The sequence below is a fragment of the Lynx rufus genome, unplaced genomic scaffold, assembly GCF_022079265.1.
Source record: "Lynx rufus isolate CCGP_SWC_20201006 ecotype Redwood Valley unplaced genomic scaffold, mLynRuf1.p SCAF_16, whole genome shotgun sequence".
Classification (NCBI taxonomy): domain Eukaryota; kingdom Metazoa; phylum Chordata; class Mammalia; order Carnivora; family Felidae; genus Lynx; species Lynx rufus.
In genome coordinates this window covers 3,693,286-3,706,863 of record NW_025814830.1, presented here as the reverse complement: position 1 = coordinate 3,706,863, position 13,578 = coordinate 3,693,286, and the positions used below count along the sequence as shown (strand labels likewise).

The 13,578-nt window shown below is 58.9% G+C and overlaps 2 protein-coding genes across 3 annotated transcripts; one reads left to right on the top strand and one right to left on the bottom strand.

The window, feature by feature from the left end:
• Nucleotides 1-305: 305 nt before the first annotated feature.
• Nucleotides 306-5,336, bottom strand: GARIN5A (golgi associated RAB2 interactor 5A). Its single transcript, XM_047079138.1, has 5 exons — nt 5,192-5,336; nt 4,886-5,004; nt 4,406-4,536; nt 1,024-1,297; nt 306-456 (listed from the first exon to the last, which is right to left on the bottom strand). The coding sequence occupies exons 1-5, from the start codon at nt 5,262-5,264 to the stop codon at nt 400-402; spliced, it is 654 nt and encodes a 217-aa protein (XP_046935094.1). The 5' UTR covers nt 5,265-5,336; the 3' UTR covers nt 306-399.
• Nucleotides 5,337-5,514: 178 nt separating this feature from the next.
• Nucleotides 5,515-12,441, top strand: EMC10 (ER membrane protein complex subunit 10). 2 transcript variants are annotated; one of them, XM_047077558.1, is made up of 8 exons: nt 5,515-5,687; nt 6,839-6,911; nt 7,831-7,940; nt 8,863-8,967; nt 9,306-9,487; nt 9,918-10,011; nt 10,931-11,017; nt 11,234-11,326. In XM_047077558.1, the coding sequence occupies exons 1-7, from the start codon at nt 5,574-5,576 to the stop codon at nt 11,015-11,017; spliced, it is 765 nt and encodes a 254-aa protein (XP_046933514.1). In that variant the 5' UTR covers nt 5,515-5,573; the 3' UTR covers nt 11,234-11,326. The 2 variants fall into 2 exon arrangements, with proteins under 2 accessions (XP_046933514.1, XP_046933513.1); XM_047077557.1 differs by lacking the exon at nt 10,931-11,017 and having other exon boundaries at nt 5,518-5,687; nt 11,234-12,441.
• Nucleotides 12,442-13,578: the final 1,137 nt, after the last annotated feature.

Genomic DNA, 13,578 nt, shown 5'->3' with positions numbered 1-13,578 from the left:
GTGGAGGCGCCCCCCTCGGACTAGCTGCTGGGGAGGGGGAGTGGGGAGGCAGGCTGGCCCTGCAGTGGCAGCTACGGTGAGTTAAAGAGGAACCAAAGGCCAGATGGGGAAGGCTACTCTGGCGAGGTAGCCATGACGGACGGAATGGTGGGCACCAGGTCTCGAGGTGGCCCCAGGAGCCACACGCCGAGCCGAGCACCGTGCTGAGGCAGCCACACTGGAAAAGCTACTCTGTCAGGCAGCCACGTTGGATCGGTGACGATGGCAAAACTGCTCATGACCTGGTTGTTGGTTCTTAAGTGGCCGATCTTTATTAACTTTAATAATTCATCTTTCTGGCCCTGACGTAGGGTACTTTGATCTCTGGTCCTTTGGTGACCTCAGAGCCTAGTGGAGGAATCAGAGTCCCCAGAGTTCAGAGGTCTGTGGGTCAAGTCTGGCTTCCATGGCTTGAAGCTGGGTATGAGAGAGAGAGAGAGAGTCTCAGAGGCCTTGACCTGCGGATGTACCGGCAGTTTGGGGTGGGTGGGTGGGGGACTCGGTGCTTATCTGGAAGGTGGGGGGAGTGGGGTGTCTCCAGAGGAAGAGGCCCCACGGGTTTCAATGCCCCTTCTTCAAGGACGGGGGCCCTTCCCCTCCCCCTGGCCTTACAGGGAACTGGGCATCCCCTTCAGGGGCCAGGTGTTCCACCGCAGCAGGTCAAGGGGAGAGAGGCGGGGGCTGGGGTGCCCGATTAGGAAACTATGTAGCCAAGGGACTCCTGGACCCGAGGCCCTGCAGACCCTGCCCTGCCTTGAGAACCTGCGGTCTCTGCACCCAGATTTCATACCCTTTCAGGACTCAGGAGTCTGGGCCTTCCTGCCACTCTCAACACAGGCATCCAGGCCCCCAGGTCCCCCCTCACACTCAGGAGCCTAGGTCCCCAGCCTGTCCCTCAGACTAGTCCAAGTTCCCCCGGCTGCCTCCTCCCTCCGACCCGAAACCCAGCCCCAGTCCCGCCCACCCCCTGCCCCTCCCCCGCACCGCCTCCCTCTCTGTCAGCTCGTCCTCCTCGTCGTCGTCCTCCCCCTCGCCTTCCTCTGGCGTCGGGTACTCCTGCGTGAAGGGCACGGCTCCCTGGGCCGAATGGAAACGCAGGCGGTAGAGCAGCCGCACCCACTGGCCGAACTCGCGGTCTCGGGTCTCGGGTGGGGCCCGCAGCTGCAGGTAGAAGGCGCGACCTGTGCGGAGCTTGACCTTGAGTTGCCAGCGGCTTTCGTCGTGGACGAAGAGCTGGACGAACTGCAGGGGGAACAGCCTGGGAGGGCGGAAGGGGCGACCTCAGGTGCCGACCCTCCCTGGCTCCACAGCCTTGCGGTCCCGGGCGCCCCTCTCTCCGCCCAGAAAGAGGCCTTTTTCACTTTCTCTGCCTTTCGACTTTTATCCACCCCCAAAGCACCTTTGTGTCTCCCGCTGGTCCTTCTAACAGACAGCTGCCTTCTTGAAACTCCCCGTTGGATGTGAGAATGACAACGGACACATAACAGGTCCATCAACCACATTCCTGACCTTCTCCCCGACCCCAACCTGCTCCCCTTCGTCTTCCCCACCTTAACTACATCCTCCCACTTGCTCGGTCAGAAATCATGGAGTTGCCCCTCGCCCAACTTTCGCTCTCACATCCTCATCCAATCCTGCCACCAAATCCTGGCGGCTCCAGCGTTCAAATCTATCCCCGAACCCACCACTTCTAACTCCTTCCGCGACCAGCGGGCCCCGTCACCCGATTCTCCCGCCTGGGCCGCGGGCTCAGCCTTCGCCGCGCTCTGTTCCCACGCGGCCGCCAGAGGGCGCCCATCAGCACCTGAGTGTCACGTCCCTCCCGTGGCTCGGTGAAAAGGCCAAGCCTTCACCTTGACCACCAGACCCCGCAGGATCTGTCGCCTCTGTTCCCTCTCTGCTCACTCCCCTCGCTCACTCAGCCCCAGCAACAGCCCTGTTCCTCCCCCCCCCCCCCCCCCCCCGCCACCCCGTTGGCTTGGCCCCTTAATCTCTCTCATGTCTTTCTCAAAAGCATCTTCTCAGGGAGAAGATCTGTTTACAACCTGAGGCTTCTGTGTGGCCATGTCGGCCCTTGCAGACCTCCCTATCCCCTACCCCCTCTGATACGTCCGCACAGACCTCACCCCACTGATTCTGTCTGCCTGCCCGGTAGGAGGTGAGCTTGAAGGCAGAGACGTTGGTCCCATTTTGTTCACAGCTGCTCCCCATTCCCCCCACCCCCCGCCCCCGCCCTTCCACCAGCTCACATCCGTGGTAGGTGTTCAATGGATGCTTGTTGAGAAGGTGGATAATTTGGCCCAGGTCGCACCGCGGGGATTTGAACCCAAGTCTTCTCTGTGTTCTTAACCACCACACTGCGTAGCCACACCCCCCACTCTGGCCCGGCAATGCTACCTCTAGGAACCTATCTTACAGACACCCTCACAACCGTGCGCCTGGATGCCCTCTGCAGACCACACTGGCTGTTAACCCCCAGACACCAGCCGCAACATCAGTGTCCCTCAGTAGGCGGCTCGATCTGTTACTACATTCCCCAAGCGGAAGAATAACAGTTTATGTTTACAAGGTGCTCACCCTGGGCCAGGGGCTGTCCCAAGCACTTCATGGCCCTTTACTCAGCCTATCCCCTGACAGCCCTGCAAGGTGGGCTCTCCTCTTATCCCCATGTTCCAGACGGGGAAACCGAGGCACAGACAAGTAGGGCACTTGGCCAGAGCCAGTGGCGAAGAGGTGAAGCCAGGATATGAACCCAGGGAGGCAGGCGTTCGTTCGAGGACATTCTCTGCCATACGGTAACAGCACTAGATGCAAGTGGGGTGTAAGGGGGCAGAGCATGTACTCGTGTGTGTCCAGAAAAGGGCCTGCTGGTTGCGCTTCCGTTGACATGAAATGAATATTGATACGGGGCTGGTGGGGGAGGGCGCAGCGTGCAAAAGCGGCACGTGGCACGCACCTGCGGGTTTTTAAAGGAGGGGTGAGCACCGAGGGGTGCTTGTCAAGACTGGCCCACGACAGGTTAGAAGTGAGGGACTAGGGGCTGACGGAGTCTCGATGCTTCATTCTCAGAGCAAGCTCGGGGTTTTTATCCTGATGGTGTGTTTATTTGGGGGGGGTGTTGAAGGAGATGATGGGGGTCCAAGCACCCCTCGGCACCATCCTAAGTTCCCCCACTGTGGGTCATGCCTCAGTGAGCAGTGAGGTTCATCGGTGGGATGCACAGCACTGAGAAGGAGCAAGAATATGCCCCGCGCTCCGTAAGGCGTCAGCACGCTGCTTTGTGTTCTCAGCTTCTACGGGGGGGGGGGGATAAATAAAGGCTGCAGGGAGCCTCCATTTAGTGTAGGTCAGAATCTGATTCTACCACCAAGTGGGCTGCAGATTTTTTTTTAGATATCAGAATTGTAGATAAAGGACTGTGGACTCGTGTGTGTGTGTGTGTGTGCGCGTGTGTCCCCTTTCTCTCTCCCTTCCTTCCCTCCCTCCCTTTCTTTCGTTAACTGTTGAGATGTGGTCAAAAAAGTGAAAGCCACTGGCACATTGTTTCTGTAAATATACTACACGTATGGAAGAGTTTTGTTATTTGCAGCCGGAGTTGGAGGCAGGAGCTGAGGATAGGAGAAAGGTGTTATTTTGTGCCGTGTATGTTTTGTACTTCGGGGTGTGTTTGCGTTACTTTTTCAATGAAAAAAGAAAGACCTGAAGGGGTGGTGCTTAGTGTGGCACTGGAGCCCAAGAATCATGAGGTCATTGGGGCACTCGGGTGGCTCAGTCGGTTAAGTGGCCGACTCTTGATTTTGGCTCAGGTCATGATCTCACGACTTGTGAGATCGAGCTCCATGTCAGGCCTGCTTGGGATTCTCTCCCTCTCTCTTTGCCCCTCCCCTGCTTGTTCTCTCTCTCTCAGAATAAAGAAACATGAAAAGAAAAAGAATCATGAGGTCGGTAATGATGAGGAGGTCAGAGATTCCAATCCCAACCAACCCCTGACCCGCTGTGGGTCTCTGAGCCTCAAAGGATGGGGCTAAGGGGCCCCATCATATTAAGAGTAGGCCAGAGATGAGATTATGTGCATGGCCTAGGGGGCACCTGGCATGCGGTAGGCACAACATAAACGGTTATTCTTCTGATCCTTGCCAGCGTAGGGCTGAGGGCTGTCCCTCTCATGTCCCTCTATGTCTGATTTCTGGTCCCTGTGTATCACCCTGCCCTTGTTCTCCTGAGTGGATGGCCACCCACAGAGGACTGGCAGCCATCCAAGACGCCTCGCCCTGGGAGTCATCTGTGTGACAGGAGGTGCTCCAGGGGGCCCAGGATGCCCAGAGCTGGGGAAGGCGGAGGTCCAGGCTGGGATGGGGACAGTCACCCAAAGAGCTGCAGGCGTCCGTTATCCTTGGCAGGGCCGGCCAGCAGCAACAGGTCTGGGAGTTCCAGGGCTGGACTGGAGGCTGCCACCCCCATGGTGACCTTGTTGGCGACTTCTCCTAACCGGGTCACCTGGGGCCAGGGGTTAGAGGTTAGAAGCCAGATAGATGGAAGGTAGGATTGGTGGGGTTAAGGGTCATGAACCAAGTCTATTAAACACCAAGTCCGGGGTCAGATATCCCGGTGTCAGAGGTCAAGAGTCATCCGGGTGTTAAGTCAGGGAAACTGAACCAAGGGAATCAGAGGCCAGGGTTCATAAAGAAGCTAAAGGTCTAGAGGTCTGGGGGGTGGGGTTGGTCCGGAATTGCAGGAGATAAATGTTATGGGAGCGTGGTCGGAAGTAGGCAGAGCAGGGGCTCCTGAAGTCAGGAGGTCAGGCCTCAAGCCCAGGCTCGGTGTCAGGGGTTCTGGGGCTCCACACCTGCACAAAGTTGCTCTCAAAGATGGGGAAGTCTCGCAGCTGATCGAACTCGCCGCTCAGGAGGTGGCGCTGCAGCCGTCCGGGCCGGCCCGTGGGAAAGGCTGGAACCAGGGGGCATCCTAGATGGGCGAAGTTTGGGGGTCTAGTCCAGGAGGCTGGGCCTGGGCCCCCCATCTGGTAGGGCCCAGGGAAGCCGCGCTCTGAGGGTAGGGGAATCGGGGCTATCGGTCTACGCGTCGCCGGCCCCCTCCCTCACGGGGTTCCCTCACCTGGTCCAACCCTGCCAGGCCCGGCTCCGCCTCTCACCTGTCATCCCACCTGCTCCACCCGGGGCCGGGTTAGTCTGGTGCCCCCTCATCATCGCAACGCCCCGCCCCATGAGGAGAGCGAAGGCAGGTGCCTGCGGAGAAAACGGACGGGTGGGGCCGCGGACTCTATCACGTCACAACGCGGCGGACCCGGCTTGAACTCACCAAAGAGACGCCCGTTTGTGACGTCATTCTAGGGGGGCGGTGCCTAGAGACCGGGGAGGTGCCTAGATCTGGGCTTGGCTGCAGCCACTCTGTGACGTCAGACGCCCGTGGCGGGCGCTAGTGCGCAGGCGCAAGGAACTGGCGCAGGCGCATGGGAGGCGTGCTCTGAGGCGCCGGGCTCACTCCCGCCCCTGGCCTGGTGGGAAGGGGTGAAAATGGCGGCGGCCGGCGCTGTGGCTACTCGGCCGCTCCTGCTCCTGCTGATGGCGGCAGCAGCCCCCAGCCGCGCGCGGGGCAGCGGCTGCCGGTCCGGGACCGCTCTGCGGGGGGTGAGTGCTCATTAACTCTGACGGGGAGCGGGGCTGACGGAAATCCTGGGTCTCGGGTGTTTACATCGGGTAAGGTGGGAACGAGGCATTGCAGGGCCAGGAGAGAGGAAGAGGTGAAAGTGAGAGTATAGTTAGGAAGGCTCTAGCTCGTGAACATACACGAGTGGGCGGGCCTCGGATGGACTCTTGGTGACTGGACTTCGGGTGGTTTGAAAACGAGGATGCGCCGTTGGGGCCAGAACCTCAAGTTAACGCTCAACGACACTAGGGATCCGCAGTCTTAAATATACAGGAGGAGGTGTGGCTCGGGTGGAATCTTGGCGAATCAGACATAGGGGCGGCTAAAACGAAACCGTTAGAAGGGCTCTGGAGTGATTGGACAGTTCTGTTCCTGAATATGCATAAGAAGGGCGGGATCTTGAGTTCCAGGATTAAAATCTGGACACGGGTTTGCGAAGGTGTGAGGGCTGCGTAGGTGCAAGGGCGTAAGGTGGGGGGTGCGAGGTAGGAGACATTTGAATTTAGAGGAATGGATGGCGTGGAATTTTTTTTTTTAAGTTTATTTATTTCGAAAGAGAGAGACAACGAGCACGGGAGGTGCAGAGAGAGAGGAGACAGAAGATCTGAAGCGAGCTATCAGCGCCAGCCGGATGTGGGGCTGGAACTCACAAACCGGGAGATCGGGACCCGAGCTGAAGCCCCAGGGCTTAATCCCCTGAGCCAGCCAGGCACCGCCCAGAGGGCGTGGTCTCTTGTATGTACTTGATAAGGGTCGGAATTCCGGAGGCATGGTGGCTATTGTGGCGGTTAAAGGCAAAAAAGGGGCCACTTGAATATTAGGTTGGGAAGGAAGCGCAGGTATCCTTTAACTCATGAATGTTTATGATGCTAGGTGTGAAAGTGACCCGGAGATAGTTGCCTTAGAAGCAAGGTTACGCTTGTTTGCAGGCTCTAGTTTTCTGGGGACGGTCCAGATTATGAATTTTCATGAAAGGGGCGGTTCCCAGTGGAATCGTGGACAAGTGTCAATGTTTGGAAAAGAGTATGAAAATAAGGTTCCTTCCTCAGCCTGCATCTGTCCCGGGGTCCGTGGTCTTGCCCTGCTGAGGGCTCTGATTGTCCTCACCGGGGGACCTCTCTCTCACCTGCAGGCGGGGGCAGAAGGTCGAGAGGGTGAGGGCTGTGGCACCGTGGGGCTGCTGCTGGAGCACTCATTTGAGATCGGTGAGTCTAGCAACGTTCCTTGTCTCGGCACTTACCTGGTGCCCGGTGAAGTCAACAACGTGGGTCTGGTGCCACCCAGTGTGAGACATGCCATCCATTTACTGCCGGCTTTGCCCCTAGGAGTGTGTTTGGGTTATTCTGGGGGAGGTTGGGGCAGGGAGGGCACGAGAGAGTAAGAACTCTACCTTTGGATACTCCCTCACCTGTAAAATAAATCCTAGTTTCAGAAAGGCCAGTGCAGCGGTAATAACCTCAGAGCAGACTTTTCAGACCAGTCACCTTGTGCCCTGCATTCGTGGCTAGATGTTCTGCATGTATTCACTCAAAAGTGCTCTCAGCAGTCATGCAATGCGGCGGGTGTTAGGAATAGCCCCGTTTTCCAGAAGGGGAAACTGAGGTTCAAAGGGGCATCGCATAAGGTCCTTTTGTAAGTGAATGGCAGAGCCAGGACCTGCTCTACAGCCCAGCTTAAACTACTGGGATTCAGGCATTCAGATTCCCAGAGCACAGATGTCAGTGCGGCCCGGAGGTCTGAGGTCCCAAACTCTGGAACACTTGTTTGAAACACTGAAGCTGGGACCCTCTGCACTCCTCCTGACTCGGTCCCTGGCATCTGCCCGGAAAAGCCCCACGGATTCTGACATGGCCTAACGGTTGGAAGCCCCTCTATTTTATAGTGAAAGAACTGAGGCTCAGAGAGATCAGGTGACTGCCCGGCAAGGCAGACGCAGGGCTTAGGAGCTGTTGTGTTCAGACGTCTGCTGTGGACTGCCCTGTGAGATAGGAGAGCAGGACTTGGTGGGGGGTGTCCCCACGTTGCAGGTGGGAAGATGGGGGCGGGGCGCTCAGGAGGGAGAAGCAACCTGGTCACTGCGAGGATTGAAGGTTGAAGCGGTCGCTAAGCCCTGACTCCCCACAGATGACAGTGCCCACTTTCGGAAGCGGGGCTCACTGCTCTGGAACCAGCAGGATGGCACTTTGTCCCTGTCACAGCGGCAGCTCAATGAGGAGGAGCGGGGCCGGCTCCGGGTGAGGAGGGGACCTGGGGCTCTGCTGGGATACGGGGGACGTGTGCCTTGGAGCACGAGACACGTGCTGCAGGGCCTCTGCCCGGACCATTCCTTGTACCCAGTACATCCTCTTCCCCCAAGTTTAATATAGTTAGCTCCTCTCGCCTTTCCAGATTCAACCAAGACGCTTTGCAGTCAGCTAGGAGGAGATTTGCCTGGGAGGAGAGAGAGATTCCTGTAAGAACCGAAGGTTAACGCCAGATTGTGATTTCTGCCGTAGCCTGCTCCATGGCCTCCTCGAGGGCCGGGCTCCTTCCAGACCTGGCTCAGTCCTCCCTAGAGATGGGGCAGGGAGGTGCAGCAGGCCAGAGAAAGAGAAGAGGGTGGGGGTGGGGGCGCAGAGGGAACAGCCGTCTTTTAGGGAAAGCTCACAAAAGCTGCCACAGTCCGCTTCCATTCTGTCCCTTTGGCCAGGTGCAGTTGCAAGGGAGGCTGGGGACGGCAGGTTTCATTCTGGGCAGGCACGTGCCCTCCCTGTGGGAGATGGTGCACCGCCGCCAGCCTTCCTGTATGGCGCCCACGTGATTCTTTGCCGCAGCTGCCTCCCAAGAGACCTTCTTGCTCGTGAGGTCGGGGAGTCCACATATGGGGTGGGCCAAGGTGCAGCTGGACCCGGGTGTGGGAAGAGTGTCCTTGGGACTCACTCCATCAGTGGGCTGGGCTCTACTCCCCTTGACGTGGCTTCTCCCCCAGGCGGAGCGCCCCGTGGCTCCTGGCCTCACCCACCAGCAGGGCCACCCCACTGGGACGAGTCCTGGGCCAGGGATTGGGGAGTGCTGGCTGAGCGAGACTGGAGAAGGGTCCCCCGGGCCCAATGGCAGTCCAGGCCTGGCTGGGGCCAGGCGCTGTCCCTCTCACTGCCACCCTCCTCTGCCCTGCAGGATGTGGCGGCCTTGAATGGCTTGTACCGTGTCCGGGTCCCTCAGCGCCCTGGGGCCCCTGATGGCCCAGAAGCCGGTGGCTACGTCTCCTCCTTTGTCCCCGCGGTGAGTCAGTGATGAGGACCATCCTCGCTCCTCCCACTTGCCCCAGCCTGGCTTCCACCATTTGTTGCCCCAGCATTTATGGACAGGGAAGACTCAGGCCTGGCCTTGCTCTCAAGGGTCTCCTGGGCTGGAGGGGGACAGTCCAGGTGGCGGGTGCTTTGATGGGGCAGCACAGGGCCTAATGGGGACGTTGTCACGCTTGGGCTTGTGCCCGAGGGTGGAGGGAACCACGAAGGGTTTTGAAAGATCTTTCTGGGCCCCGTGAGAGGGGCTGGAGGCTCGGGGGTCTTGGCGCGGGCAAGGTCTGGTGGCGACCCTCCCCTCCCTGCCCCCCCCAGTGCTCCCTGGTGGAGTCGCACCTGTCGGACCAGCTGACGCTGCACGTGGATGTGGCTGGCAACGTGGTGGGTGTGTCGGTGGTGACACACCCCGGGGGCTGCAGGGGCCACGAAGTAGAAGATGTGGATCTGGAGCTGTTTAACACTTCTGTGCAGCTACAGCCACCAGCCACCGCCCCAGGGTGAGGACGGCAGGGTGTGGGTGCCCCAGGGTGTGGTGCCCCAGGGTACAGTTGCTCCAGGATGCGGGTGCCCCAGTGTGCGAGTGGTCCAGGGTCCCGGTGCTCTAGGATATGGTGCTCCAGGATGTGGATGCCCCGCAGTGTGGGTACCCCAGGGTGCGGGTGCTCCAGGGTGTGGGTGCTCCAGGATGTGGTGCCCCAGGGTGTGGGTGCTCCAGGGTGCGGGTGCCCCACGGTGTGGGTACCCCAGGGTGCGGGTGCTCCAGGGTGCGGGTGCTCCAGGATGTGGTGCCCCAGGGTGTGGGTGCGCAGGGTACTGGTGCAGGGCACGGCATGGACAGCATTGTCTCCGTCCTGCCGCCTTTGCTGCCGGTGTCTTTGTTGGCTGAGCCCAGCCCCTTACCCTGTCTCCTCCTTGGCCCGCCCCTAGTCCTGAGACAGCTGCCTTCATTGAGCGCCTGGAGATGGAACAGGCCCAGAAGGCCAAGAACCCCCAGGAACAGAAGTCCTTTTTCGCCAAATATGTGAGTGGAGCTCTGCCTGCCCCTCTCCCTCCCATCCTGAGTCCCCCTCTGCCCTTCTCTCCCCTGTGGCCCTTGGCCTGTTCCTCATTCTCCAGGCCTCCTGTGCGCGGGGCTTGCTTGTCGCCTCTGGGCATGTCCCCCTGGCACCTGGGCTGAGCCCAAGGCCCGGACGGACCAGGTGAGGACCGTGGAGCCGTGCGCCCTGCCTCTGCCTGTGTCTGCTCGTGGCAGCGGTCACGGGACATCCGGTCTCCGCAGATGGGCCGGCCCAGAGCCCGGCGGTGCTGGGAAGCAGGGATGGCCCCTCAAGCTGGGGGCAGGTGCGGTGCAGGTCTTGAGCAGAGAGAGCCCGTCTGCAGGAAGTGCAGTGCAGAGGGCTGTGGCCAGGCCGGGGTCTGTTCTGGGAGGAGCCTGGGACGAGGCCTGAGCCGGGCCGGTGTTAACAGGGTGGGAGGCAGGGATTTCAGTGGAACGGGAAGATTGGGAAAAGAGAAGGTGGGTGCTGGGACGCCAGCGGCTTTGCGAAGGGGCACTTCAGGGAGGCAGGGCTATGGGTGTTGGTGTGCAGGAGGCTGGTCTGGAGCTGGAGAGGGACCCGGCTTGTGCTGCCGGGCTGGGGCGGGTGGGAGGAACTGGGGGCACCGAGGGCGGAAGGCTCGTCCCACAAGGCCAGGGCGGGGGACGGCGGAGGCCACTGTGGGTGGGGATGCCAAGCCCTACCGCCCTGAATGGGGTGCCGGTGGGGGGGCCCCCGTTAGTTTGCCAGTAGCTCCTGACCTCAGGGCAGCCTGACAGCTGAACCGCGGGGAAACTGAGGCGCAGAGAGGCCGAGGGCCCGCTGCCCCAGCTGTGCTCTCCCCAGTGGCCACAGGACCCCATGGCCACCCCTAGCCCTGACCTGTACCCCCTCCCTCCCCAGTGGCACCTCATCCTCGGGGGGGCCGTGTTGCTCACAGCCCTGCGTCCTGCCGCCCCGGGGCCCACGCCGCCGCCGCAGGAGGCCTGAGTGAGGACTGAGCCCCCTCCCGCCTCCACCCTCCCTGCACCCCACCTGCCCTCCCCCAACCTGTAGTGATGTAGGGGACCTGGGCCCCCTTCCCTCACGTGGCCTCCCCTCACGCCGGCGCCCCCACCTTCCCTGCCCGGGGGGAACGCTGCTCATACTCAATTCTCTTGTTTCTGTGTCTCTGTCTGTCTGTCTGTCATCCTTTCTGGCCCACAGTGGATGTACATCATTCCCGTCGTCCTGTTCCTCATGATGTCAGGAGCGCCGGACGCCGGGGGCCAGGGAGGGGGCGGCGGCGGGGGTGGTGGTGGGGGCAGTGGCCGCTGAGGGGCCTGTCAGCACCCTGGTCCTCTGGCATCCAGGCAACTCCCTTCTTGCCCAGAGTGCCCGTGTCCTTGGTTGTCTGAAGAAGGATTTGCCAGCCCATCCCGTGTCCGTCCCGTGAGGATGGGAGGACGTCCCCTCCCCAGGAGTCCTTTCCCTCTGGTCCTTGCTGTTTCTGCGGCTGGAGGCTACCTTCTGGTGCACTCCGCCTTCCCCTGTGGCCCCTCTGCAGCCGCAAAGGCTTCCCGTGCCCACAGCGTGGAGCTTGAGCTTCTGGGCCAGCTCTGACCTTGTGTTTGTCCCCCCCGTTTCCGCCCCGAGCCTCACAGTTTGGGAACATGCCGAGTTCTCTCCAGCCTCTGTGCCTTTGTTCGTAGTCTTCTCGTCCTGCCTGTCCCAGGCCGGGCTAGATGGTCCCCCTAACTTGTCTGACACTGGATTGGGCCATGTGCTTCCCACCTGTCTGCCCTGAGGGGCCTGGCGCAGAGCAGGTGTGGGCTGGCCAGGGGTCCCCTCCCAACCCCTCCCCCCCCCAGGCTCCGTTCCTCCCAGCAGCCCCGCCTTGGGATCCTTCCCCGGCCTTTATCATGGCCCTGAGCAGTTTAGGCTGCTTTGTCAGGATGCCAGGCCTTCGGAAGCTTTGGGGCATGAAGAAATTATGTTAGAAGTGAAAACAAAACTAATACTTAGTGGAGTCGAGGGCCGGATGATGTGAATAGAATCCGTTTCCCTGTCCCGAATGTCTTCCCTGTCTGCGCACTGGGAGGCCACTGCCTGGCTTTGCTATTGATCACCCCCTCCCTTTGTCTATTTAAAAACATTCAAAAGTATATTGAAATACATCAGAGTAAAAAACAACTCAGCAGCCGAATGCAACCGTCGATTTGGTCCCAAGGAAATCCCAGTGCCCAGGCTTTACTGAATTTCCGCCGTTCACTGTACGTTATTATTCAGAAACACACACGAATGGCTCGCGGGGCCGCCGTGATGGCTGTGCAACGCTCCACGGTGTCGTATGGCTGTGGATTAAACTGTTCCCCAAATGTTCCACATGTAGCTTCCTACTCAGTGTGGTTAATAAATAGCAGTGTTATCCAGGCCCTCTTTGGTGAGTTTGAATTCTTTTCCCGGGGACTCAGAACTAAAAGTGGAATCTCTACGGCAGATCGGAGACACTTTTATGAAAAGGGGACGCACTCGTGTGGCTCTACTGGCGAAACGACATAAGAGGGGTGTGGTGGGCGGTTGTTCCCCCCAAATGCTCTTTTTAAAAAAGATTTTTTAAAAATATTTATTTATGTTTGAGAGAGAGCAGGGGTAGGGGCAGAGAGAGATGTTTATTTAAAAACACTAAAAAAATGTCTGATGACAGAGAGCCCAATGTGGGGCTCAGACTCATGAGCCACGAGGTCATGGCCTGAGCTGAGGTCTGACGCTTAACTGGCTGAGCTACCCAGGTGCCCCTTTTGTGGCTTTTAATATATAAAAAATTTTTTTTAATGTACGTTTATTTTTGAGAGAGAGAGCATGAGTGGGGGAAGGGCAGAGAGAGAGAGGGAGACACAGAATCCGAAGCAGGCTCTGGGCTCTGAGCTGTCAGCACAGAGCCCAATGCGGGGCTCGAACTCACAAACCGTGAGATCGTGACCTGAGCCAAAGTCGGCGCTTAACCGATGGAACCACCCAGGAGCCCTTGTGGCTTTTAATACATAGGGCAGTGTCCCCGAGTTATTCTAACTTGGCATTTCTTTCTCCACCAGCATGTGCCAGCATGTCTCATGTTTCTCCGGTCTATGTTTCATGTGACCTCTAAGATTGCCCTGGTAGTGTTGACTGGTGCTTTCTTGGACAGGGTTCAGACTCCGAGTTCTTAACCCTTTGTCTCATTTGCAGGTGCATTCTTGCCCCAGGCATTTGTTGGACCATTTTGTAATTTTTAAAAATGTTTTATTTATTTTTGAGAGAGAGACAGGGTACGAGCAGGAGCAGGGCAGAGAGAGAAGGAGACACAGGGTCTGAAGCAGGCTGCAGGCTCTGAGCTGTCAGCACACAGCCAGACGCGGGACTCGAACTTGTGAACCGTGAGATAATGCCTGAGCCGAAGTCGGATGCTTAGCCGACTGAGCCACTCAGGCGCCCCCCATTTTGTAACTTTTTAGTGGACTGAGATTGAGATCTTCATCAATCTGATTACTTTCTTTTTCTCTAGGGGTTTTTTGATCACTCTGGAGCCAGCA

Excerpts from the sequence above, each read along its gene's own strand:
- GARIN5A (XM_047079138.1), bottom strand. The coding sequence starts at position 5,264 with ATGGGGCGGGGCGTTGCGATGATGAGGGGGCACCAGACTAACCCGGCC. Across the intron at positions 5,005-5,191 it reads TGGAGCAGGTGGGATGACAG|GATGCCCCCTGGTTCCAGCC; the intron begins GTGAGAGGCGGA and ends TCGCCCATCTAG. Across the intron at positions 1,298-4,405 it reads GGACGCCTGCAGCTCTTTGG|GCTGTTCCCCCTGCAGTTCG; the intron begins GTGACTGTCCCC and ends CCGCCCTCCCAG.
- EMC10 (XM_047077557.1), top strand. The coding sequence starts at position 5,574 with ATGGCGGCGGCCGGCGCTGTGGCTACTCGGCCGCTCCTGCTCCTGCTG. Across the intron at positions 7,941-8,862 it reads AGGAGCGGGGCCGGCTCCGG|GATGTGGCGGCCTTGAATGG; the intron begins GTGAGGAGGGGA and ends TCTGCCCTGCAG. Across the intron at positions 10,012-11,233 it reads AGTCCTTTTTCGCCAAATAT|TGGATGTACATCATTCCCGT; the intron begins GTGAGTGGAGCT and ends TCTGGCCCACAG.